The sequence below is a fragment of the Phycodurus eques genome, chromosome 19 (assembly GCF_024500275.1).
Source record: "Phycodurus eques isolate BA_2022a chromosome 19, UOR_Pequ_1.1, whole genome shotgun sequence".
NCBI lineage: Eukaryota > Metazoa > Chordata > Actinopteri > Syngnathiformes > Syngnathidae > Phycodurus > Phycodurus eques.
The window spans coordinates 15986980-16013645 of record NC_084543.1 but is presented as its reverse complement, the minus strand read 5'-3'; the positions used below and the strand labels follow the sequence as shown (position 1 = coordinate 16013645).

The 26666-nt window shown below is 43.9% G+C and overlaps 1 protein-coding gene across 9 annotated transcripts in view; it reads left to right on the top strand.

Annotated features, from left to right (window-relative positions):
• ca10a (carbonic anhydrase Xa) overlaps positions 1–26666 on the top strand; it is a 194547-nt gene that overhangs the window by 4339 nt on the left and 163542 nt on the right. For 6 of the 9 annotated variants that reach the window (XM_061706012.1, XM_061706005.1, XM_061706010.1 and 3 more), the window contains exon 4: positions 21391–21513. The exons of the other annotated variants lie outside the window; for them this stretch is intronic. In XM_061706012.1, coding sequence (XP_061561996.1) covers positions 21391–21513 — 123 coding nt within the window. The remainder of the gene's footprint in view (positions 1–21390; positions 21514–26666) is intronic. 9 annotated transcript variants of the gene reach the window in all.

Here is a 26666-nt window from a genome sequence, read left to right as displayed (position 1 = left end):
AGGAGGCGGAGTACACCCTGAACTGGTTGCCAGCCAATCGCAGGGCACATACAAAAAAACAACCATTCACACTCACACTCATGCCTATGGGCAATTTAGAGTCTCCAATTAATGCATGTTTTTGGGATGTGGGAGGAAACCGGTGTGGCCGGAGAAAACCCACGCAGGCACGGGGAGAAACATGCAAACTCCACACAGGCGGGGCCGGGGATTGAATCCGGGTCCTCAGAACTGTGAGGCTGACGCTCTAACCAGTCGGCAACCGTACCGCCTCAGTAAAACCAATAATAACAAAAATATATTTATATTGCAACATAAGCACTGCTTAACTGAAACATACGCATATTCTACATCCATCCATCCATTTTCTGAACCCCTTATCCTCAAGCGGGTCGCGGGAGTGCTGGAGCCTATCCCAGCCAACTTCGGGGCAGGAGGCGGGTTAGACCCTGGACTGGTTGCCAGTCAATCGCAGGCCACATAGAAACAAACAACCATTCGTACTCACATTCACACCTATGGGCAATTTAGAGTCTTCAATCAACCCAGCATGCATACTTTTGGGATGTGGGAGAAAACCGGAGAACCCAGAGAAAATCCACGTAGGCACGGGGAGAACATGCAAACTCCACACAGGGGAGGCCAGATTTGAACCCTGTTCCTCAGAACTGTGAGGCAGATGTGCTAACCAGTCATTCACGGTGCCGCTAGCATATTCTACATTTGAATAAAAAATAAATTAGAAAACCATGAAAAATAACCAACAAAGATAGGCTCCAGCACTCTCGCGACCCTTGTGAAGATAAGCGGCTCAGAAAATGGGTGGATGGATAATAAATAAAAATTATACTTTTAAAGTGCAAAATAACAAAGTTTGATTCAGTAATTTTTTACTGTCAGTATTTTGTGGCAACAGTATTTAATTTCTCCACATGTGCTGCAATACACTATTGAACTTGAACATGAATATGCAACTGGGTTTAGTTTTATTGAGACTGTCGTGGCGGATAGGAATCATGTAGTGAGACTTGAGGTCCTTAGCCGTCTCTGTGTGGCTTGTTGGGATTGCTGTTCCTGCGGTGCACATTTTGACCTCTGAGGGACAGTGTGATGCATGCAATGAGAAACACACTTGCAGTAACACAGTAAGTAGAAGTCACAATCGAATATTGTTAAAATAACTCGTTTTTTACAGTGTTTGAAGAACAAATGCCAGAGAGTATTGTTATATTGTCCGTTTATATGTGTTTATACAGCATTTGGGTACCAATATTCATTATTTTGAGAGATATAAATGCCGCTGAGTTGCCAACTGTTACGGAACGTTCATATTTTGTTACGGAAATCACTGAATGCTGACTCATTATAGCCATAACACCAATTGTTCCAAATATTGGGGTAGAAAATAAATCCAACGTCCGACATTACTGGCGAGTACGGCACTGTGTCCGGCTACAGGGACGAAAACAGAGAAAAAAAACTCTGCTTGGGGGTACGCTATTTTATTAGGTGACCCCCAACTCCCCCGGCTTCCAAGCCTTGGAGGCAAAAGTTCTCTCTGCGTCCGGTGTCAGTGCATTGTCAGTAAGTAAATTGCAAGTCAGTAATCATCACCTCGATGGTAGCGAATAAGCTGCATTTCTTACAATGCTTCTTTGTATCGTTTACGTTATCACAGAGGGCGAGGAGTGGTTTCCTTATATGGAAAAGCTTAATGCTAATTACTAATCTATTGTGTCATGAAGTAATACCAAAATAAGTGATTGGGTCATACAGTACACTTGTCACATACATAAGTCTGGCTGGAACCGCGTTATAGCAGAGAGTAACCACGTTTGAACAACAAAAAAAAAGCAATTTATATGCGTTGGGAGATATAAATATAAAATAATTCACGGCCTCACAAAACACCACCTGAACCAGAACTGAATTAATACGTCACTGGAGATGTCATCTGAGAATGGGGTCAGGGTAAAAGTATATTATTATTAATAATAAATATTTGTAATATAAAATACGATAGCCTTTATTAGTCCCACAATGGGGAAATTTCCATCATTTCAGTAGCAATAGTGGATATAGGAAATATAAATATCATGCAAGAGAAGACATCTATACAAGTACATTCACTAAATAGAAATTTAAACTATAGTCCATGCATAAACTATCCAATTCAAACTAATGGCAATGTTATTTGTTTTTTTGAAAAATAGAGTCGTGGGTTTTAATTTTGGCGTTTGAGATCTGATTAATCAGATTTTTTCTTTTAACCAAGGTTCGAAACAGAATTAGTAAAGGCGAATTTTGACAATGGCACCTCAAAATCTTATATACTTAGATTCAGGCTGCAACTGCGTCCGCCATTACAAGGTTGATGCAATAAAAACAAAACAAAAAATTGAAGCCCAGATTTATTTATGATAAGAGTCATGATTATGTTGTGCAGTTGAACAGTATGCAGAATTATTCGACATAATATATTGCAATAACTGTCCCGCGGTAATGTTCTTGACAAAATATGGAAATTCTGACATTCATTCATTCATTCATCTTCCGTACCGCTTATCCTCACTAGAGTCGTGGGCGTGCTGGAGCCTATCCCAGCTATCTTCGGGCGAGAGGCGGTGTACACCCTAAACCGGTTGCCAGCCAATCGCAGGGCACATGTAATCTACCATGCATGTTTTTTGGATGTGGGAGGAAACCGGAGTACCTGGAGAAAACCCACGCAGGCGCGGAGAGAACATGCAAAGTCCACACAGGCGAGGCCGGATTTGAACCCGGGTCCTCAGAACTGTGAGGCAGATGTGCTAACCAGTCTTCCAATGTGCCGCCAAAATTCAGACAAATTTGGACAAATTGTTCTGAAAGTGGCGGCACGGTGGCCGAGTGTTTAGAGCATCTGCCTCATAGTCCTGAGGACCCGGGTTCCATCCCCGGCCCCGCCTGTGTGGAGTTTGCATGTTCTCCCCGTGTCTGCGTGGGTTTTCTCCGGGCACTCCGGTTTCCTTCCACATCCCCAAAACATGCATTAATTGGAGACTCTAAATTGCCCGTAGGTGTGACTGTGAGTGCGACTGTTGTTTGTTTGTATGTGCCCTGCGATTGGCTGGCAACCAGTTCAGGGTGCATCCCGCCTCCTGCCCGATGACAGCTGGGATAGGCTCCAGCACGCCCGCGACCTTAGTGAGGAGAAGCCGCTCAGAAAATGGATGGATGGATGGATGTTCTGAAAGTGGCGGCACGGTGACCGACTGCTTAGAGCATCTGCCTCACAGTTCTGAGGACCAGGGTTCAATCTCCGGCCCCGCCTGTGTGGAGTTTGCATGTTCTCCCCGTGCCTGCGTGGGTTTCCTCCCACATCCCAAAAACATGCATGGTAGATTAATTTACAACTCTAAATTGCCCGTAGGTGTGACTGTGAGTGCGAACGGTTGTTTGTTTGTATGTGCACTGCGATTGGCTGGCAACCAGTTCAGGGTGTACCCCGCCTCCTGCCCGATGATAGCTGGGATAGGCTCGAGCACGCCCGTGACCCTAGTGAGGAGAAGCGGCTCAGAAAATGGATGGATGGATGTTCTGAAAGTGAATTTCCATAGGTTGGCCGCAAGTTCAATGCTATTTTTCAGTAGCTCTTCAATGATGTTTTTCATTCATTGTGTGTTAGCTTTGAGCTATATCTATAGTGATATTTGCTTACAAAAACAAAGAAAGATACAAAGTCTGTGACATAATTGAATATTCAATACGTGAAATGCTCCTTTTATGCGGTTTTAGTTTTACAGTGAACTTAAACTGGGGTGTCAGTAAACGACTTTAACCAAGCAACATTCACTCTTCCTTCTTGCTACTATGTTAGCATCTTAGCAAGCTGTTGTTGTGATCACGTGGGCTCTGCATGCAGCCTGGTTGCTGCTGAATAGAAGTGCTGGAGTGGCACATGGAATGGACTGCTTGTATTAGCGTGGTGAAATCAGAGATTTTACATCCAGTGACTCTCCTCGGCACATATCCAAATCATCTCAATCTGGCCTTTCTCGCTTTGTCTTAATAACCTTCCAGTGGGATATCATCAAAGGGACTGTCCGGTGATATCATTGCAGACAGTGTCCATCCTCTTCACTCCGAAAGTAAATTTAAGCATCTTCAACTCTGCCACCCCCCCAGCACTGTCTCTTGTCTTCTGGTATACAGTATGTGCTCACATCTCCAAACCATACAACATCTTGCTACCATCTATGAACCTTTCCTTTCACTTTAGCTGTTGTTCTTTTCTCACATATCACCCCTGACACTTAACTCCACCCACTCCATCCTGCTTGTACATTCTTCCACACTCTTTATTGTCTGAACATTTGATCCCAACTACTTGAACTCCTGCACCTTCTCCACCGCTACTTTGTAACCTTACCATTCTACTGTCCACTCGTACAATCACACGTCTTGCTGTGACTGACCTTTATTCCTCATCTCTTCAGCGCTCACCTTCACTTCTATTGGTTCTCTTCCACCTGCTCCAAACTCTCACCGCAGATCGTAATATCACCTGTAAACAGAGGGCTCTAGACTCTCTTTTTTTCCCCACAAAAAATAGGTGCACCCAAATTTTAGACTGCATTGCATTCAACAACACAGTTTTACAGGTTCACTCTTTAGAAAAAAAAAATAAAAAAATGAATGAATGATGATGATTATTATTATAAAGCATAACTAGACTAAGAAGTACGACTCAATGAGTTGGGAAAATTATCAAATAGCAATTTTTCTTAACAAATATTGCGATTTATCATGCAATTTTTGAAGAAAAGTTTATTTTTTGCATTATTCACTATAAACAGGCAATAAATGATTCTATATTTTGGACCAACACAAAATTGGATGCAGTCAACATATAAACAGCTCTTTCCTGGAGGCCAGATCTGCATGTTAGGATGAAATGAGACAGAGGTGCGACCAAGTCATTGGTTTGCAAGTCACAAGTAAGTCTCAAGTCTTTGCCCTCATGTTCCGAGTCAAGTACCAAGTCGAGACACGCAAGTCCTGAATCAAGTCTCAAGTCGCGACATGCAAGTCCAGAGTCAAATCTCAAGTCCTACACTTTGATTTTTGAGTCTTCGGGTCATTTTAAGAACAAAATAAAAATATATTTTAATATATATAATATTGGCGGCACGGTGGGCGACTGGTTAGCACCTCTGCCTCACAGTTCTGAGGACCGGGGTTCAAATGCCAGCCCCGCCTGTGTGGAGTTTGTATGTTCTCCCTGTGCCTGGGTGGGTTTTCTCCAGGTACTCCGGTTTCCTCCCACATCCCAAAAACATGCATGGTAGCTTAATTGAAAACTCTAAATTGCCCGTAGGTGTGAATGTGAATGCGAATGGTTGTTTGTATGTGCCCTGCGATTGGCTGGCGACCAGTTCAGGATGTTACCCACCTCTCGCCCGAAGATAGCTGGGATAGGCTCCAGCACACCCGTGACCCTAGTGAGGATAAGCAGAACGGAAGATGAATGAATGAATGAATATATAATATTGAGTAGTGGTACATTCGCCTGACTTCGGTGCAGGCAGTGTGGGTTCGGTTCCCACTCAGTGACGGTCTGAATGTGAATGTGTGCGTCTGTCTCTATTTGTGCCCTGCGACTGGCTGGCCTAGTCAGGGTCTAGTCTGCCTTTCGCCCAAAGTCAGCTGGGAAAGGCTCCAGCGACCCTGAACAGGATACACGGTGTAGTGAATAGATATATAATATTTATATTTTATTTTATATATTATATGCTGCATTTATATATATATATACATATATATATATATATACATATATAAGCTACATATGCCACTACACCATCAGTGACTCGTGTGTGTATATATATATGTATATATATGTATATTTATATTTGTATATATATATATATATATATATATATATATATATATATATATACATATATATATATATAAATACATATATATATAAGCTACATATATATATATATATATTTATATATATATATATATATATATATGTATATGTATATGTAAGTATATATGTATGTAAGGGCGGCACGGTGGCGACTGGTTAGAGCGTCAGCCTCACAGTTCTGAGGACCCGGGTTCAATCCCCGGCCCCGACTGGGTGGAGTTTGCATCTTCTCCCCGTGCCTGCGTGGGTTTTCTCCGGGCACTCCGGTTTCCCAAAAAACATGCATAAATTGGAGACTCTAAATTGCCCGTAGGTGTGCATGTGAGTGCGAATGGTTGTCTGTTTGTATGTGCCCTGCGATTGGCTGGCAACCAGTTCAGGGTGTACCCCGCCTCCTGCCCGATGACAGCTGGGATAGGCTCCAGCACGCCCGCGACCCTAGTGAGGATAAGCGGCTCAGAAAATGGATGGATGGATATGTATGTAAGTATACACATATATACACATATATATATATATAATCCTCCACCGTGCCGCTTATATATATATATATACACACACACACACACACACACACGAGTCACTGATGGTGTAGTGGTACACTCGCCTGACTTTGGTGCGGGCAGCGTGGGTTCGGTTCCCACTCAGTGACTGTGTGAATAGTTGTTTGTGTCTATACGTGCCCTGCGACTGAATGGCGACAAGTTCAGGGTGTAGTCCGCCTTTCACCCGAAGTCAGCTGAGATAGGCTCCAGCGCCCCGTGACCCTAACCAGGATAAGCGGTGTTGAAAATGGATGGATATACATACATATGTATGTATATTTGTGAAAATGTTTTAATGAGATTGAAGACTGCTTGAAGAGAAGAATATCATCAGCATACAGATTGATTTGTGAGCAGATATTGAAGTGAGCAGATACCTTTTAATATTAGTATTCTGACTTATCACGGCAGCAAGAGGTTCAATGAATATTGCAAATAGCATTGGTGAGAGTGGACATCCTTGTCTGGTTCCTCTTTGTAATGTAAAACTTTGTTAATAATGTTGCTATCCAATGTATAAAAGAGTCTCCACAGCCAAATTTGCAAAGTACGGCAAACAGGAAAGCCCAGTTACCTTTATCGAAAACTTTCTCTGCGTCAGGTGACATAGTGATTGCGTTTAGATTTTTACGCTGTGACATGCTGATTACATTTAACAGACGTCTGACGTTATTTGTGGGACTTCTACCTTTAATGAAGCCTGTCTGGTCATAGTGGAGTATCGATGGCCGTACCTTTTCAAGTCTCGCTGCGAGGGCTTTCGAGATAATCTTGATATCTCCATTAATCAGTGATAAGGGCCAATAATTAGCCGGAAGAGTGGGGTCTTTACCTGACTTTAGCAATAACTTAATTGCAGGTGTGTTGGCTAATAATTGTAGCTTTATCGTTTATCTCCTTTGACTGTTCTGAAATATAGAGGCGCTAGGCTTGGCCACAAATGTTTAATGAATTCAACGGAGATTCCGTCCGGGCCAGGCGCTCGTCCCGATTGCATATTTTTTTAATGCGTTATGTAATTCTGGGGGGCGGCACGGTGGCCGACTGGTTAGAGCGTCAGCCTCACAGTTCTGAGGACCCTGGGTTCAATCCCTGGCCCCGCCTGTGTGGAGTTTGCATGTTCTCCCCGTGCCTGCGTGAGTTTTCTCCGGGCACTCCGGTTTCCTCCCACATCCCAAAAACATGCATTTATTGGAGACTCTAAATTGCGCGTAGGCATGATTGTGAGTGCGAATGGTTGTTTGTTTCTATGTGCCGCCTCCTGCCCGATGACGGCTGGGATAGGCTCCAGCACGCCCGCGACCCTAGTGAGGAGAAGCGGCTCAGAAAATGGATGGATGGATGGATGTAATTCTGGGATGGTCAAAGCTGTATTTAATTTGTGTATTTAATTGAGGAATGTTTAGGTCCTTAATAAAAGTTTCAATTTCTTTTTGGTCTGGGTTGTTCGAAGATGCGTATAAACTGCTATAATAATTGTAAAAAAATTCATTTATTTCTAGCAGTGACTGTGTACAGTTGCCGTTTGAATCTTGAATGCCTGTAATTAATGACTTTTTTTTTTATTGCGCTGAAGTTGGTTCGCAAGGAATTTTCCTAATTTATTATTGTACTCAAAGTTAGTGTATCTTAACTGTTGCTGTAGAAAATCTGTTCTTTTTGACAAGATAACGTCTAATTGATGTTTTGGTTTCTAAGTGTATCTGTCAGATTAATTGCATATTCTTCTGTGAGGTGTTTAGGTTTTTCCTCAATTCCATTTTCCAATTTTTGTTCTTGTTTTTTTCTTATACGAAGAGTATGATATGATTCGACCTCTCAATACAGCTTTCCCGGTTTCCCACAGCAGAGATAGGGATATGGTTGGGGAGTCGTTGAATTTCCAAAACTGGTGCGTTTCTTGTACTAGGAGGAGGTCTTTTTTAAATTTATTAATATAATCCATAATCTTAATTCTCTTTGCCTGCGATCGAATGCCATTGACATTCCATGACACAAATGTTAAGTGTGACATATAATGGGTGTGTGTATCATAATTTTAAATAGATTTGGTGCTATTCATTCTTTGTTGTTGTTTTTTGGACAGTTTTTGGGAGATTTTTTGGTATTGTGATTTATTTGTTAATTTTGTATAAAATGCAATTTAAATTAAATTATAACTGGTCAAATAAATAACATTTATCATGCAGTAGATATCCATTTATTCATTGATATTTTTTTCAAATGATTTTCAAACCATCCATCCATCCATCCATCCATCCATTTCCTGAACCGGTTTGAATTTTAAAGCACTCGGACTCGTAAAAGATATTGAAAATGGGGTACTGTGTTTGTATTTTCTGTGCTTTTGGTTTCTTCAAAGAAATACATATTCAGTGAGACCATGCTGGCTATTCTACTAGTTTTTTTGTTTTATTTAACACACCTAGTAGCCTACAATGTGATATGTATTCGAATTAAGAGCATCCATTATCTGGATTTGGTCATTTGAAAAGTTTGGATCTGGATCAGATTGATCCAATCTAACTTTGAGCAACTGGGATAAAAGTAAAACAGATTACGTGATCCTGGATAGCCAAAAAAGAGATTTCAAAATCTGGATAATTTTGATTCAGACTACACCTATTGAACAACTGGACACAGAAGATCACTTTTATATGGGATATTTAAAAATAAAAATAAAAAAGGGATTATGAAATCTCGACACTCAAGGTTCTGTCGGGCGGGTGGTGGGAGGGGGGGCTGTATTGTTCCATGTTCAAGACTTCCTTTTGGACCATCCGTTTTCTCCTCTAAAGATTCTGGAATTTGCGTCCCAGGGAGATGAGGCTGGAGAATGATCACAACATATTTGGCAGGGACCTAAAAAGTGGCTCAAGTCTGGACAGAGCTGCTTGCATGAAAATGTAGATGCTTTGAAATTACCTGCCTATATTTTATCTACCTTCTTGTATTCTATGTACTTTACCTTCTAAAAGCCTCCTCTGGACGTGTTGAGGATTAGCATTCCTGCTAAAAGACTTAAAGCAATGCATGTCATTTGTCCAATGTTTTTGTAATGTTCATATCAAATAAATTAGTGAATAAAAATAAATGTTAAAAAAAGCTTCCTTGAAAAAGCACATTTATTGTCTGAGCAAATGCCTGTCATGCGCATATATTACACATTGTATATTATTATATAACCTTAAACTAGATCAGTGTTCATGGTACATTAAATTCAAATTTTTATTTTTTTAATGTTTTCAAAACTGCATCAATGCAAGTGCGATTAAAAATAATAGCCACACAAATAGAGTCTTAGACAGGGATTTCCAAATCTGGATCATTCTCATCCAGATTACTTTTTTTTTTAAATACTGGGCCCAGATGCTAATCTGATAATCCTGAACAGATGTATCCTGCAACAGAAAGAGTAAAAATGTCTGATGAAACCAGAGAGTAAGTAGGTATTAGTAATACTACTACTTCAGGAGGAGGAGGAGGTTATTTCTGTTTTTGTGGACATGTTGCCATCAATAATTAAATGGACAACCTGTGGCAGAAAACCCCTAGGACATTATGTCTTCATAATAATACTGTATTACTATCCTCAAATGAGCAAGATGATGGAGCAGGGTGAGGAACTGCGCAGCAGTGACGTCATCCTGTAATGCCCAAACACTGGTCAGACCCAGGGATGAAGGACCACACCTACTGTATTCTTCATCCATCACTTGCATACATCACCACCACAAGTGCCACATCCGCTTGCTTTTCCAACACACTTGTAACGACAAAATAAACAACTGAAAATGTCTTATTTTCCTAAATGCTCTTTTTTGTTGTATGCAACAGACATGACGCACCTTAAATCAGGGTGGGCCACATCAGTCAACCCACATACTGTAAATTTACTGTATAAAAGCTAGGGGTGTAATCAAGGCCGAGCCAATGTGGCATCGTAGTCGAGATTTTACTGTACTGTATATGGTGTCTCCCTCCATCAACGATTTACATAGGCTTACCAAAAAGTCAAACACCAATACTTTTTAGCATAGCCTCTAATTTATAAGATAATGTGTTACACAATTTCAAATATAAAATAGAACACTTTCTTCATTTCATTACTGTATCTTGCTGTTGCGACAGCTCATGGGACAAACCAAAAGTAGTAACAACTTGACCTCTCTTTCTCTGATTTTCCCCCTTTTTTTCTTCTTCCGTGTTCTGGACAGCTTTAGTCATTTTGACATGTTTGCAGAGTTCTCAGGGGTCACATCAATGAATTTGCGCCTATCCCAACAGAGAGAGAGCAGTATACCAATCAGCCCGATGGGGGAGCATTTGCTATTATCATTTGAAATTATATTAATTGGGCATTTCTTTAAAACTGAATCTATATTGTCTGTTTTCCATGTTAAAAGTTGTTTGTCAAGTTATGTTTATTTTTAATTTGAATCCATTTTATCTATGATTTCCATGTCAAAAGTTAGTTGTTAAAAATTATTGCAAATATGTGCAGCTTGTCAACCTGTCCATCAACACTGAAAACAGGAAGGGACTCAGGGCTGATGCAGTCCTACCTCCTCCTTAAACTCCGGTCACACCTACTGCACACCTCACCACCATTCTGCTGCCCTCATACATGTCCTGTACGATTCTAACATAATTCTCTGCCACCCCAGACTTCCGCATGCCGTACCACAGTTCCTCTCCAGGTACTCTCTCATAGGCTTTCTTGAGTCTAGATCCACAAAGACACAATGTAGCTCTTTCTCACCTTCTCTGTACTTCTCCATCAATACCCTCAAGGCAAATAATGCATCTGTGGTACTCTTCCTAGGCATGAAAACATACTGTTGCTCGCAAATAGTCACTTCTGTTCTGAGTCTAGCCTCCACTACTCTTTCCCATAACTTCATTGTGTGGCTCATCAACATTATTCTCTATAGTTCCCACAGGTCTGTACATTGCCCTTGTTCTTAAAAATGGGCACCAGCACACTTTTCCTCCATTCCTCAGGCATCTTCTCACCCCGTAGAATTCTGTTGAACAACCTGGTCAAAAACTATACTTTCATACCTCGACAGGTATGTCATCAGGACCAACTGCCTTTCCATTTTTCATCCTCTTTAGTGCCTTTCTAACTTCCCCCTTACTAATCATTGCTACTTCCTGGTCCACCACACTTGTCTCCTCTACTCTTTCTTCATTCTCATTTTCCTCATTCATCAACACCTCAGTATTCTTTACATCTATCAGCACACCACTGCGACCAGTCAACACATTTCCATCTCTATCCTTAATCACCCTAACCTGCTGCACATACTTCCCATCTCTCTCCCTCTGTTAGATCAACTTGTATAGTTCTATCTCTGCCATCTTTAGTGTCTAACCTGGCATACATGACATCATATGCCTCTTGTTTGGCCTTTGCCACCACTACCTCCGCACTATGTCGCATCCCCATGTAGGTTTTCCTACAAAGGAAAGACAAAAAATGAGCAATAAGCAAGTGAGCATGAAATGGAATGAACAAGACAGACTTTACAATACAACCCAATTAAAGACTGTTAAGCCAGCCACATTACCACAGCCAACACGGTTGACGCTCTTAGTTTGGCACTCCGGGTTTGTACTACATCTGGTGCAGTATTGCATGGACTGACATTAGCTTATAGTGGTCAATCAGTAGTTTTACTACAAAAAGTCACATAAAACCGTCTAACAACGGCATTGACAAAATGGACTATGGCAAATTAGAGGAATGCACGTGAATTATATGACCATTACTTTCGTATCAATGACGCACACCGCTGAATAAACATACAGCACCGTGCACTCTGACTTCCTACTTACTCTCCCTCACGACCCACACGTGGTACTGCGCATGCGCGAATCATGCTAACAAAACTTCTTAAAGAACAATATATATACAATTAACAAATGTTTAAGGAATGTAAATTATGAATATTAACAGCTTTCCTTCTAGGATAAAGGATTAGCCTTCTCGACAGTTATGTGTGTTGCTGTTGGGGTGTTGTGAGAGCAAGAAATGTTATGTTGTGCTTAACAATGTTAATTCTGAGGGGGTTTGACTACATTGCTCTGCACATTGTGGGGAAAACGGGAGAGAAAAGTGAGGTGATTTCAGAAATAGGCTACTGTACATAATTCATCTTGCTCCTCTTATTTTATTTTATTGTTTACTGAATGTTAATTTTCATTCTGATTTCATTTTCATATAATTATATTTATGGTGAATTTACACAAAAAAAAAACTTTTTCCCCCTCTCCCCCAAACAAAATTGGGCGCCCCCTTGAGGCCACAACGTACTTAGCATTTGCTAACCCCACCCGCTCTGGGTGTAACGCTACACCAAAAAAAATCACTTGGTTTTAAGGTCATAGCTTGGTCACATGCTGTACCACGGGGGAAGAAAATCCAAAAAAGAAAAAAAAAATACTGCTAAAGTTTTGTGTAAACAGGTACAGATTGTGTGTTGCATTTTCAAGGAGAGGGGACTGTACTTAAGTAGATTTTTCAGGTATCTGTACTTGGGTTCTTATTTTTCTTTGGGACTTTTTACTTTTACTCGTTAGTTTTAAGACAAATGTCTGTACTTTCTACATAAATTTTTAAAATGAGCTCGTTACTTTTCAAAACTTCTAAGGTTAGCCGACGACGATGCCTAAAAGACAGGGTCGGGCTGGCAATTGCAGTGTTGGCACTGCCCATTCGCCACCTCGCCAATGGCTATTTGAAATAGGATGTGGCGATGGCCCGCGTCAAAAGCCCTGCCTGATAAATGTTGGCGTGCACTCATTCTGGCATTCTAGTGTTTTAGTTTCCAGCCCCTGCTTTGTGAACTGTTTCAATTCGCCATCCAGCTGTTGTTAGCTAAGCAGACACGCTCAGGGGCTTTCCCAGCTGCGGGGAGTGGTGCATCGGGGAAGACAAGACCCGATGCCGCTGCTTGGCTTCAAATTGAAGTATATTACTGCAAATGAGAATCATGAGGTCAAAGGAACTACCTGAAGACTCCATCGTTCTGCTGAGGACTTCAATGCTCACGTGGGCAATGACAGTGAGACCTGGAAGGGCCTGATTGGGAGGAACCCCCCCTCCCAGCAGTGAGGGATGCCGTTAAGCTGAGGAAGGATTCCTATCGGGCATTTTTGGCCTGTGGGACTCCTGAGGCCGCTGATGGGTACCGGCTGGCTAAGCGGAATGCAGCTTTGGTGTTCGCTGAGACAAAAACTTGGGCAAGGGTGGAGTTCGGTGAGGCCATCGAGAACAACTTCCGGACGGCTTCGAGGAAATCCACCATCCGGCGTCTCAGGAGGGGGAAGCGGTGCACCATCAACACTGTGTATAGTGGGTATTAGCACTGCTCACCTCGACTCGGAATGTTGTGAATAGGTGGGGAGAATACTTCAAAGACCTCCTCAATTCCACCGACACGCCTTCCTATGCGTCTGGGGTCTCTGAGGTGTGTTCTCCTATCTCAGGGTTTGAGATCACTGAGGTGGTTAAAAAGCTCCTTGGTGGTTCCTAAGGCTCTGGATGTTGTCGGGCTGTCCTGGTTAACATGTCTCTGCAACATCGCATGGACTTCTGGGACAGTGCCTCTGGATTGGCAGACTGGGGGTGGTGGTTCCCCTTTTAAAGAAGGGGCCCGGAGGGTGTGTTCCAACTACAGGGGGATCACACTCATCAGCCTCCCTGGTAAAGTCTATTCAGGGGTGCTGGAGAAGAGGTCATGGCACCAAATCTGTAAGGAATTCCAAACGAGGCCTGGAAGTTGCCTAGCCTGGGCTCGTAAGGAAAAAGTCCTTGATCGAATTCTTTCTTCCCGGTTCTTTTAATGTTTGGTGGTGATATTGTTTCCAAATAAGAATGCATACACTAAACGTGTGTCTTGAGTATTTAAAACAAAAAAATTAAGACTATAAATTAATTATTGAGTTGAAGCATTCAGTGCACGCTGAGCTCTCTTCTCTCATAGGATCCGGAAGCCGAGTGGCTCCCCTTTTTAGGTAACAGTCCATTCCTTCAGTGGCTCCTTGTCAAACCAGTTCTCGCCTGCTCTCAGCCTGAATATTATCAGGATGTGTGTGGTGCATGTGTGTGCGTTTGTGCGTGTGTGTATTCATATAATATTGTGGTCAGTTTTAACAAACAAAAGCTAGTGTGTGTGTCCTAGTGTCCTGTAAGCAACAGCATAGAAATACAGTATAACAATAGATATGATGGCACAACACCGTGATAACATGTAAAAATTAGTAAATGCATTTAATGCATTGTTCCTTTGACTCTGAATCTCATGACAGACACATACCTCTTGACAATGTTACTGAAATAATTATATATTAAAAAAATACAATCAAAATTATAAAAAAGGCATAGTTAACATCTTGAATGACGTTTATTCTCCTGCATCAATGAAAAAAGACACAAAGGAAAGGTCTGTGTTTGGCTGGCAACCAGTGAAGGGTGTATCCTGCCTCTCGCCCAAATTCCACTGGAAAAGGCTCCAGCTTGCGACCCTAGTGAGGAAGCTGTATAGAAAATGGATGAATGGATGGAAAAAGGAAGGCTGGTTCATTTAATTGTACAAATATAGAGGAAGTTATGTATTTATGAGCATTAGTTGTGAGGATTATGTCCTAACAAAATGACTTATTTGGGGTTTTAGGGTTTGGTCGCATAGAACTGTCAATGAGCTGAAAGAGTTTAGAAAAATCACAATAAGCTCTGAAATCATCATGTACTGGTTCTAACCAGTTCCAATTCAGAATTAGGTCTGATAGGAACTGCATTATTGATGGAAGAACACTGGCATCAGCTGAGGATGGTCTGTAACAACCAACTCCACTAACTGTATATTTCAAGGTCCATGGCTAGAAACTTGGTTGAAAATGTATTATTAATGTAGTTGGCAATACCTTTTCCCCATCTTGGATGGTCACACGTGAATATTTTATTACCATTAAATTGTGAGAGATTTAGTCAGCCAAATTTGGGACATGACATGACATCTGCGTCACTTGAATCTGCCCAGCTATTCAGCATGTCTAGCGAAGTTGTCTGGGGCATTATGCCCCTGGCAGGGTCACCCATGGCAAACAGGTCCTAGGTGAGGGGCCAGACAAAGCACAGCTCCAAAAAACCTCTATGAAGATGAAAAATTCAGGAAGATGTTTTTCCTTGCCCAGACGCGGGTCACCGGGGCCCCCTTCTGGAGCCAGGCATGGAGGTGGGGCTCGAAGGCGAGCACCTGGTGGCCGGGCCTGCACCCATGGGGCCGGGCGGGGACAGCCCGAAAGGGTAATGTGGGTCCCCCTTCCCATGGGCTCACCACCTGTGGGAGGGGTGCAGTGTGAGCTGCGCGTTGGCCGAAGGCAGGGACCTTGGCGAGCCGATCCCCGGCTACAGAAGATGGCTTGAGGGACGTGGAATGTCACCTCGCTGGCAGGGAAGGAGCCCGAGCTGGTGTGCGAGGTCCAGAAGTTCCGACTAGACATAGTCGGGCTCGCCTCCACACACAGGTTGTGCTCTGGTACCAGTCCTCTTGAGAGGGGTTGGACTCTCTTCCACTCTGGAGTTGCCCACGGTGAGATGCGGTGTGGGTATACTTATTGCCGCCCCGGCTTGGCGCCTGTACATTGGGGTTCACCCCGGTGAACGAGAGGGTAGCCTCCCTCCGCCTTCGGGTGGGGGGACGGGCCCTGACTGTTGTTTGTGCCTATGCACCAAATAGCAGTTCAGAGTACCCACCCTTTTTGGAGGGGGTGCTGGAGAGCGCTCCCGCTGGGGACTCCATCGTTCTGCTGGGGGACTTCAATGCTCACGTGGGCAATGACAGTGAGACCTGGAAGGGCGTCATTGGGAGGAACGCTCACAGGAACTGTGAGCTGTGACCGAAATAACAAGATCCCAGATACAAGCAGCCGAAAGGAGTTTCCTCTGCAGGGTGTCCGGTCTCTCCCTTAGAGATAGGGTGAGAAGCTCGGCCATCCGGGAGGAGCTCAGAGTAGAGCCGCTGCTCCTCCACTTTGAGAGGAGCCAGATGAGGTGGCTGGGGCATCTGATTCCGTTGCCTCCCGGATGCCTCCCTGGTGAGGTGTTCGAGGCACGTCCCACCAGGAGGAGACCCCGGGGACGACCCAGGACAAGCTAGAGAGACTACGTCTCTCGGCTGGCCTGTGAACGCCTCGGCATCCCCCTGGAAGAGCTGGATGAAGTGGCTGGGGAGAGGGAAGTCAGGCCGTCCCTGCTAAAGCTACTACCCCACGACCCAACCTTGGCTAAGCGGTAGAAAATGGATGGATGAATGAATTTAAATTTACAGTTGTAATAAAAAACTATTAGAATCCTTTGGAATGTCCTAGATTTCTGGATAAATTGGTCATATCGTATGATCTGACCTGATCTAAATTACAACGATAGACGAAAAAGGTCTGCTTAAAAATAATATCTCATAAAAAAAAAAAAAAATGTTTTCAGGTTTTAATTGGACACACCATGTCATTAACAGTGCAGTATGGAAATGTATATGAGCCCCGAGGACAATGACTTCTCCAAGAGCCTCAGTAGTCCAATCAATGCGGCCAGATCAGAGATGTTGTTTAAAGATGGCCTGTCCTATATACAGCACGCACCAGTTTTGAGTTTTCTATTCTCGAAAAGTAATGCCCGATGTGAACAATGCATCAAACAGAAAAGCTCTCACAATATTACAATTAAGCATGGGTACCTTGTGTGAAGCTAGAAAGTATCACAAAAGTAACTATACCATCAGTCCATGGTAAAACAGATTATGAATTGAGAAAGTTCAGCACTGTTAACACACACTGAAGCAGTGGCCGTCCTGTAACGATTAAGTTCACTATAGGGCAATGTTCCACAGTGCTACTGGCAAACTATTGGGTGGACAGATGAAATCAAAGTTTCAGAGTTGTTCGGAAGGAACACACAAGGCTATGTGTGGAAGATAAAAAGGCACAGCACTTCAGGATTACAACAACATGGTTTGGTGCTGCTTTTCTTTCTCAGGGCCAAGACGTATGCTGTCTTCACTGAAAAATTATGTCCCAAATGCCGGCAGGAAAGCACTGTCGAAAACCAGCCGATGGGTTGTCATTCCAACAAAAGTCAGACTTGCCATTGGTCCAGCAGTATGTGAGGCTGACAGACTGTGAGACTGAGCCACCCCTAAAACAAGCTAAATTAAGCATGGCAAAAAATATGTTGTAAAAACATTGGTACCTTGACGTACGAGTGCACCAATTTGTAGTCAAGTCAGGAAGTCCACCATTCCAAGGACCTCACCTGGAGCAATAACGCTTCCTGTCTGCTCAAAAGGCACACCAATGATTATACTTCCTCTGGAGGCTGCAACGTTCCAGACTGGGACGCTGTGCCCTAAGGAGCTCCTATAGATGTGTGGTGGAGCGGATCCTTAGCACCAGCATCACGGTGTGGCACAGCAGCTGCTCGGCTGTAGAGAGGAGGGCACTACAAAGGACAGTAAAGGCTGCTTAGAATCTGCTCCCCTTGGGCAGGAGGCTACGGAGCAATCATTGGTGGACCACCACGCTGAGAAATTATTTACGGAAGCTGTTAGACTGTTAACCTCCAAGAGTACTCTGTAGCCCCGACATCTCTGTCGCCCTGACATTAGCCCCCACTCTTAATCGTCCCTGCATGATGAACACTTATTTTTTTATTTTTCAAGTTCAAATGACCACATAAATTGCATTTGTATTTCTGCTGCATCCACATCCTTGCACACACCCACATCTGTTGATAAGTGTTTTATCCTTTTCATCTTGTAATATTATATCCATCCATCCATCCATCTGTCCATCCATCCATTTTCTGTACCGTTTATACAGTATCTTCAGGCGGGAGGCGGGGTACACCCGGAACTGGTCGCCAGCCAATCGCAGGGCAATTTTATTATATATTATTTTCATATTGTATTCTATTCTATTCTATTTATATTGGACTTTACCCGGACATTTTCAATCAGTCGAACAGAACAAGGTTTCTAGAGGGTAGTGACAAAAGAAGACAACAAAAGATAAAGCACAAGCTGTAAACAAGATGAGGAAAGGAAATCATTATATACCTGGAACAATGACACATTAGATATGAGTGTTGTATGGGGCAGTGGTGCTACACCGTGTGAGGGAAGGACAGGACAAGAAAGGACAGGAAGAGGACAGGAGGGGAAGCATGCAGGACAAGGGTCGTGAACCCGGCTGTACAACTGAAGTGTGGTTGGAGTGGCTATGTAAATTAAAAACGTCTATAGGACCAGTGTGTGAGTGAGGGGATACCCAAGGAATTCGCATACTCATTTGTTATTTGTTGCAATGAGTGAGTGGCCCCACACCCAGCGAAGAAGTCCCAGGGGTGTGTGTGTCTGCAGACACATGCAAATGAATTGACACAGTTTTGCATGCACAATGACCGTCAGAAGTGTCCTGTAATTGCTGTCCCCGCAAAGCGGGGTCTGAGGACCCGACCCACCCAATCAAGAGGCGGGGTTGGGCCCAGGAGTCCACCCGAGAGTGGCCCGGTGGACAGAACACGTCACATACTGAGGGATCCAGGGTGGTCCCAGGGATCCAATGCCAACTCCCCAGCCAAATCCAACACCCCACGCCGCCCCACGCACCCCGCCACCACCAGCATCGCTCCTGAGGCCTCAGGCTAGGGAAACCCCACTTCCTCCCCTGTTAATATGACTGCCAGGTCCCCGACTGGCAGTCATTGGCCCTACCCTGTGTATCAGTGCCCCCTGAGTGGTGTGGTGCATTAAAATCTGGAGTGGCCAGTGAGATTGGCAATCCAGCCCCTTGTCAGTGCAAATGAATATTAGCTGGTTCAGTCCTAATTGATGGCCTACAAAAACATCTCATTGCCAAGGTGTGAGTCAAGACACATCTCATTATGTGGAAGCGCAAAAGAGCTCTCTCAAGACCATCACAAACTAATTGTTGCAAAACATAACGATGGCATTGGTTACAGGCGTAAATCTAAGCTTCTGAATGTTCCAGTGAGCATGGTTACAAAAGTGATCATAATACAAAAGTGGAAAACCAATCATACCACCATGAATTTGCCTCGATCAGGTGCTCCTCGCAAGATTTCTGACAGTGTAAAAAATAATCAGAAGAGTTGTCCAAGGGCCAAGGACAACCCGTGGAGAGCTTGAAAAAGACCTGGAATTAGCAGGTACTGTTGTGACAAGGAAAACACTGAGTAATGCACTCCGCCGCCATGGCCTGTATGCACGCTCACCACGCGAGACCCCAATTGCTGAAAACAAGCATGTTAAAGCTTGTTTAAAGTTTGCTGAACAACATTGGACAATACAGTTAAATACTGGGAGAATATAATCTGGTTTGATAAGAGCAAAATTGAACTTTGGATGTCACAATCTACACTACGTTTGGAGGAGAAATGGCACATTACCCTAAAAACACCATACCAACATTGAAGTTCAGAGGTGGGAACATCATGGTGTGGGGCTACTTTTTCAGCAAATGGTACTGGTAAACTTTATTGAAGGAAGGATGAATGGGCAAACGTACCGAGTTATTCTTGACAAAAATCTGCTGCCATCTACGAGGATGATGAAAATTAAACAAGGGTGGATATTTCAGCAGGATAATGATTCAAAACATACTGCTAAGAAAACTCTCAATTGGTTTCAAATAAGAAAAATAAAGCTGCGAGAATGGCCCGGCCAATCACCTGACTGGAATCATATTGAAAATCGATGGAAAGACCAGAAACTCAAAGTCCATAAAAGAAGCGCATGGAACCTTCAAGATTTGAAGACTTGCTTGTGTGGAGGAATGGGTCAAAATCACACCAGAGCAATGCATGCGACTACTTCTCCATAGAGGAGGCATCTTGAAGCTGTCATTGCAAACAAAGGCTTTTGTACAAAGTATTAAATAAATAACAGTTTGCGTGTTCAATACTTTTTCCCATGTCATTTCACATTATTACACGCAACTTAATTTCGTATTTTATTTGTTCTACTTTATTTGTATGTATGGATTGTGTTGTTCTCAACATCTGGTGAAACTTTCATGTCAATAGCACCTTCGGAAATATATTTAATGAGGAAAATGGTGACGTGTTAAAAAACTTATTTCAGCCACTGTAATTGATTTTTTTCGTTCTGCTGATATGTTTTCTAATGCAATATAGTGTGATGAGATTTCACCAGTGATTATTGCTAATAGATTTATTTTTCCATTTTAATAAAATAGTTTTCTTAGCGGTAGCTAACGCGACGATAATTGATTGTGAATATTTATTTGGGAGGTCGATTATGCTTAAGTCGCCAGGTATGCACAAGCTTGAGGAAATTGGAATCCTGCAGTTCAAAATATGAGTTTCTGTGTAACCAAAGTACAAAAGCATTGAATTGGTGTGCATTCTCATATAGCATGAAAATTGGTGTTTTTTTTTTTTTTTTTTTGGTGCATTGCATGCATATATTAGATGGAGAAAAGCCCATTTCATGCATGGTGTATTGAGTAAAGTGTGTTCTATGGAGCACTCTATATTGTATAAGATGAAATGTCAAATGTCTTTTTTGTCATCCTAAACGTATTGTTACATATCTGTATCCAGTACTTACTGTCGGCAAGACAAAGAAAGGTCTTCTTCCCATTTAGTGATTGGCAAGTGCATTGATTTAGTGCATGAGAATAATTTCTAAACTTTTTAGAGTTTTTTTTTCCTTTGCAGGATAAGTTTCCATATTTACTGAACAAATTCCAGCGATTCAAGGGTGCTCTGTAGTGTTGATATTCATTATTTATTTTTTAATTTTTTTTATTGCTGCTTTTAATTTATTGTATTGAAGGAAGTTTCTGCCTGTAATTAGAAATTCTTGCTATGCCCCACAGGTGACCTAGAGGTGAAAGAGAAATTCTGGCAGGAGCTGGACGAAGTAGTTCTGAAAATCCCAGACAGAGAGAGAGTCGTGATTGGTGCAGATTTTAATGAGCATGTCGATGAAGAAGTGATGGGTACGTTTGCCATCCAGGAAAGGAACTTGGAGGGTCAGACGGTGGTAGACTTTGCAAAAAGGACGGAAATGGCTGTAGTGAACACTTTCTTCCAGAAGGGGCAGGAACGTAGGGTGGAGCGGCGGTAGAAGCTCGCAGGTGGATTACATCTTGTGCAGACGATGTAATCTAAAGGAGGTTACTGACTGTAAAGTAGTGGTAGTGGAGAGTGTGGCAAAACAGCATAGGATGGTGCTGTGTAAAATTATTCTGATGGTGGGGAGGAAGATTAAAAAGACAAAGGCAGAGCAGCGAACCATGTGGTAGAAGCTGAGAAAGGAAGAGCGTTGTGCTGTTTTTCGGGAAGAGGTGAGACAAGGTCTCAGTGGACAGGAGTAGCTTCCAGAAGACTGGACCACTGCAGCCAAAGTGATCAGAGAAACAATCAGGAGAGTACTTGGTGTATCTTCTGGTAGGAAAGGAGAGAAGGAGACTGGGTGGTGGAACCTCAAAGTACAGGAAATCATATAAGGAAAGAGGATAGCTGAGAAGAAGTGGGACACTGAAAGGACTGAGGAGAGGAGAAAGGAATACTACTAAAGAAAGAGAAAAATATCTATACAGGTTGGCCAGACAGAGGGATAGAGATGGGAAGGATGTGCAGCAGACTAGGGTGATTAAGGATAAAGATGTAAATGTGTTGACTGGTGCTAGTAGTGTGCTGGATAGATGGGAAGAATACTTTAAGGAGTTGATGAATGAGGAAAATCAGAGAGAGAGAAGAAGAGCCAAGTGTGGTGGACCAGGAAGTAGCAATGATTAGTAAGGGGGAAGTTAGAAAGGCACAAAGAATGAAAAATGTAAAGGCAGTTGGTCCTGATGACTTTCCTTTGGAGGTATGGAAGCATCTAGTAGAGGTGGCTTTGGAGTTTTTTACCAGCTTGTTCAACAGAATTCTAGGGGATGAGAAAAATGCATGAGGAATGGAGAAAAAGTGTGCTGGTGCCCATTTTTAAGAACAAGGGCGATGTGCAGAGCTATAGGAACTATGGTGGAATAAAGTTGATGAGCCACACAATGAAGTTATGGGAACGAGAAGTGGAGGCTAGACTCAGGACAGAAGTGAGTATTTGCGAGCAACAGTATGGTTTCATGCCTAGACCGTTGAGTGAGTTTTCGGGATTCTGTTTGGAGTGTGAGGTCACGGGAGGAAAGCCAAACGGACTGACCCACCTTGTACTCAGGTGCAAGGGAACGACAAAGGTCCGAGAGCCGTTTATTCCTCTCCGCCGATTGGACTGAGGCCGCCCTGACGTCCTTCCGCACGGACTGGACCCTCTTCAGATGATCCGTCTCCCGCCATCGCATGCTCCTGTTCCTTAAATAATGGGGCTTGAAAACTATAGCAGGCCATGAACGGAGACATACCAGTGGCGGAGCTGGTGAGGGAGTTGTGGGCGTACTCAATCCAAGGAAGGAATGACCTCCAGGAGGTGGGGTTGCGTGCGGCAACGCCGTGAAGGGCTGACTCTCGGGATTGATTTGCCCGCTCCGTCTGGCCGTTGGTCTGTGGATGGTACCCTGAAGACAAGCTGGCTTCTGTGCCCACCGCTTTGCAGAATTCTTTCCAAACCAGGGAGGAGAACCGGGTACCTTGGTCCGAGACAATGTCGATGGGGATACAATGGAGTTTGATGAACCCTTGTTAGCAGTTTCAAAAGCAGACGGTTGTTTGGAAAGGGGTATGTAATGGACATATTTGGAAAATCAATCGACAACAGTAAGAATGACAGTGCTACCTTCAGAAGGAGGTGGCTGGTGATGAAATCCAAAGTGATGTGGGACCATGGGCGGCCCGGGATGGCTAAGGTGCGCAGCAGGCCAGCTGGAGGCAGATGTGAAGCCTTTCCTCGGGCGCAGACAGAGCAGGCTTGGACAAATTCCCGGGTGTCTTTGACCAGGCTGGGCCACCAGAAATGTTGCTGAATGAATTGTATGGTGCGGGTGATGCCGGGATGACACGTGAGCTTGGAGTTATGAGCCACTGAAGGACTTCAGAGCGTGCGGAATCGGGTACAAATAGACTGTTCGGAGGGCCGTTTTTTGGGTCAGGGTGAGTCCTTTGTGCGCGTTTGACTAGTTGTTCTGTTTTCCAAGAGGTTGCACCGACGAAGCAGGAGGAAGGGAGGATTGTCTCGGGTTCTGCAGGGCTGGAGGGGGGTGAATATATGTGGGACAGGCCGTCAGGTTTGCTGTTGTGGGATCCAGGTCGGAAGAAGAGGCTGAAATTGAATCGGCTGAGGAACAGGCCCCAGCGAGCTTGTCGGGGGTTAAGGCGCTTCGCGGAATGGAGGTAGGAAAGGTTCGTGTGATCAGTCCAGATGATAAACGGTACTTCAGTCCCCTCCAGCCAGTGTCCCCACTCTTCCAATGCCCATGCGATGGCTAACAGCTCTCGGTTGCCAACGTCGTAATTCCTCTCGGCTGGGGACATGCGGCGGGAAAAAAAGCACAGGGATGAAGTTTCTGGGACGTGGGGTCCCGCTGAAAGAGGACGGCCCCTGGCCCAGTGTTCGAGGCATCAACTTCCACCACAAATTGGAGGGAGAGGTTGGCTTGACGTAGCATGGGAGCACTGGTGAACAGGGTTTTGAGTTGGTTGAAAGCTTGGGATGCTGCCGGGATCCACTGAAAGGGGAAACTGGTGGATATGAGGCTGGTGAGGGGAAGTGCGACCTTGCTCTAGTTGCGGATGAAGCTGCGATAGAAGTTGGCAAATCCGAGGAAACGTTGGAGTTATTTCCGGGTGGTGGAAATGGGCCAGTTAATGATTGCTTGGATCTCGGCGGAGTCTGGTTGCATCTGTCCTTTGGCAATGATGTAGCCTAAAAAATGTACAGAGGAGAGGTGGAATTTGCATTTTTCGGGTTTGACATACAGGCAGTTTTCAAGGAGGTGCTGGAGGACTAGGCGTACATGACTGCGGTGTTCTTCGGGGGAGCGAGAGAAAGTGAGGATGTCGTCCAAGTACACAAAAACAAACTGCTTTAACATATTACGGAAGATGTCATTGATGAAGGTTTGGAAGACTGCGGGGCCGTTGGTTAATCTGAATGGCATGACCAATGTAGAGGAAACACCATTAAAAGATGACACCCAGCACCCCAGTCTCAGGCTACCGCCTCTCTCCCCGCCGAGGTAGATGACCACGGAGTGGCTAGATTCAACTTCTCATACAGACGCTAAGGGAATTACAAGCCAGGAGCATCAAAGTGGAGACAAAAGACACCTAATTTGCACCAGAACTGCTAAATTCATTAACTTCCACCACCAGCCAGCCCAGAGAATCTCACCAACAAAGGCGTCTCCTCCCTGCTGCGCCGGTGCGACACCTGGCCAGTCAAGCCGGACAATAGACGGGGTACAAGCAACATCCAGAGGTGCCGGGGAGCCACTGAAACACTGGTTCAATAACCACAGTCTGCACAGGACTTGACTGAGATCTAATATTTTAAGAACTTTACATGAACGCCACTCGTGACTGTATTTCTGCAAACTAGAATGTCTGATGTCGAATCTGTTGTCAACTGAACCAGATGAAATGTTTCACTCCACACCACACAAATGCCACATTGCAAATATTACAGTGTTCTCAACAAACATACAATTGAAACATTCGTTACAGGGATTAAAGAGGATGGGCGCGGGACAATGCAAAGCGGAACAATGGTTTCGTTATCTTAAATCCAATAATTACTATTGTATTCCACAGGTTTTAAACCACAAATCATAGTAAAATGAAATGCAATTCTAGAGGCGCGGTCTGCCTTCCATTTGGTCAAAAGGGGCCGGCCTCGCTCTCTGAAGCGGATAAAAAGGCCAAAGCTCCTTTGTCTCACGCTCTCTCACTCTCTCGTTATTCCACCTGCCGAAGGCCTGGCCCAGCCCGGAGAGGCCCCAACCTCTCATCACGAGGTGGCTGAGAGACGCCGAGCATGGACCGCAGAAGGCACCTGCCAACTCCCCAACGCTACCCTTTTGGGTGTAGGGCCGTTTACTGCCGAGGCTCCGTTGGGAAGTAATTGTGGTGCGGGTTCTCCCCGACCGCGTGGAAAGCATGCTTCATGCCTAGCAAGAGTACCACAGATGCATTATTTGCCTTGAATTGGTCAACACGTAAATCCAAAATTGTGGTCTATTCAAGTACAGATTAGTGCTTATTTGGGTATTAAACTAACGAGAACAGGAATTCCAGCAATACGCATTGTCATCCCATGCTCACTACCAACCTCACATCACATGTCAGTTTACTTTGCCAATGTTCGTCTGTCCTTTGTTTTGTGTTTTCTTTTTTTTATGTTGTTTCCCTTTATATTCCCCATGTTAGATCTAATTAAATGTTTCATGAAATTCACTATGTGCATTGTTGTGTGTTTGGGTTCGAGGAAAGAAACCTCTGGCCGTCTAGAACTCTTATAAAAATTTCAGAAAGTGGCGCAACCTTCAGATTACGAGACTGATAAAAAGGTTTCTTGTCACTTTCCCTAAATTTTATCCACATAAAAAGTGACGTGGTGCCCCTTTTGCTAGATAAAATAGCTTAATTTATAACTGTATTTTAAAATTACGCTAAACCGGAAGTCACGCAGGCGCCGAGAAATGGCCAGGTCTTTGCTGAACACTGGAGAGAGATCATGATATTATTTGAGGACTCGGGAGAGGTCAACGGACGTGGCAGATGGTGGTGGTTTACAGCAGGGTGGTATCGCAGAGAGCAGGCAGTAAGGTCTCCAACCGGTTATTGCTAAGCGTGTCCAGTCTATGGCGGAGTTATTTTGTCTGAGCCACGGAATTCCGAGGACTACCGGGATGTCAGGGGAAGGGATAACAAAAAGAGAGATGTTCTCGCAGTGATTTCCAGAAATCAGCTAGGTGAATGGCACTGTTTGGCGGGGGACATGGTAGATGACTCGGCCATCCAGTGCTGTGACTTTCTTGGGAGACGTGAGGAAGTCGGAGCTGATGTGCTAATCCTTCATGAATAAAGTTATCGTCTGCACCGGAATCAATAAGAGCCATTATGGGTGTGTTGTGAGAATGCAAGCAGGGACGGTCATACGGGAGGGAGAGCTTGAGGAAAGACTGAGTTTAGAAAAACGTTAGCTTCGTCAAAG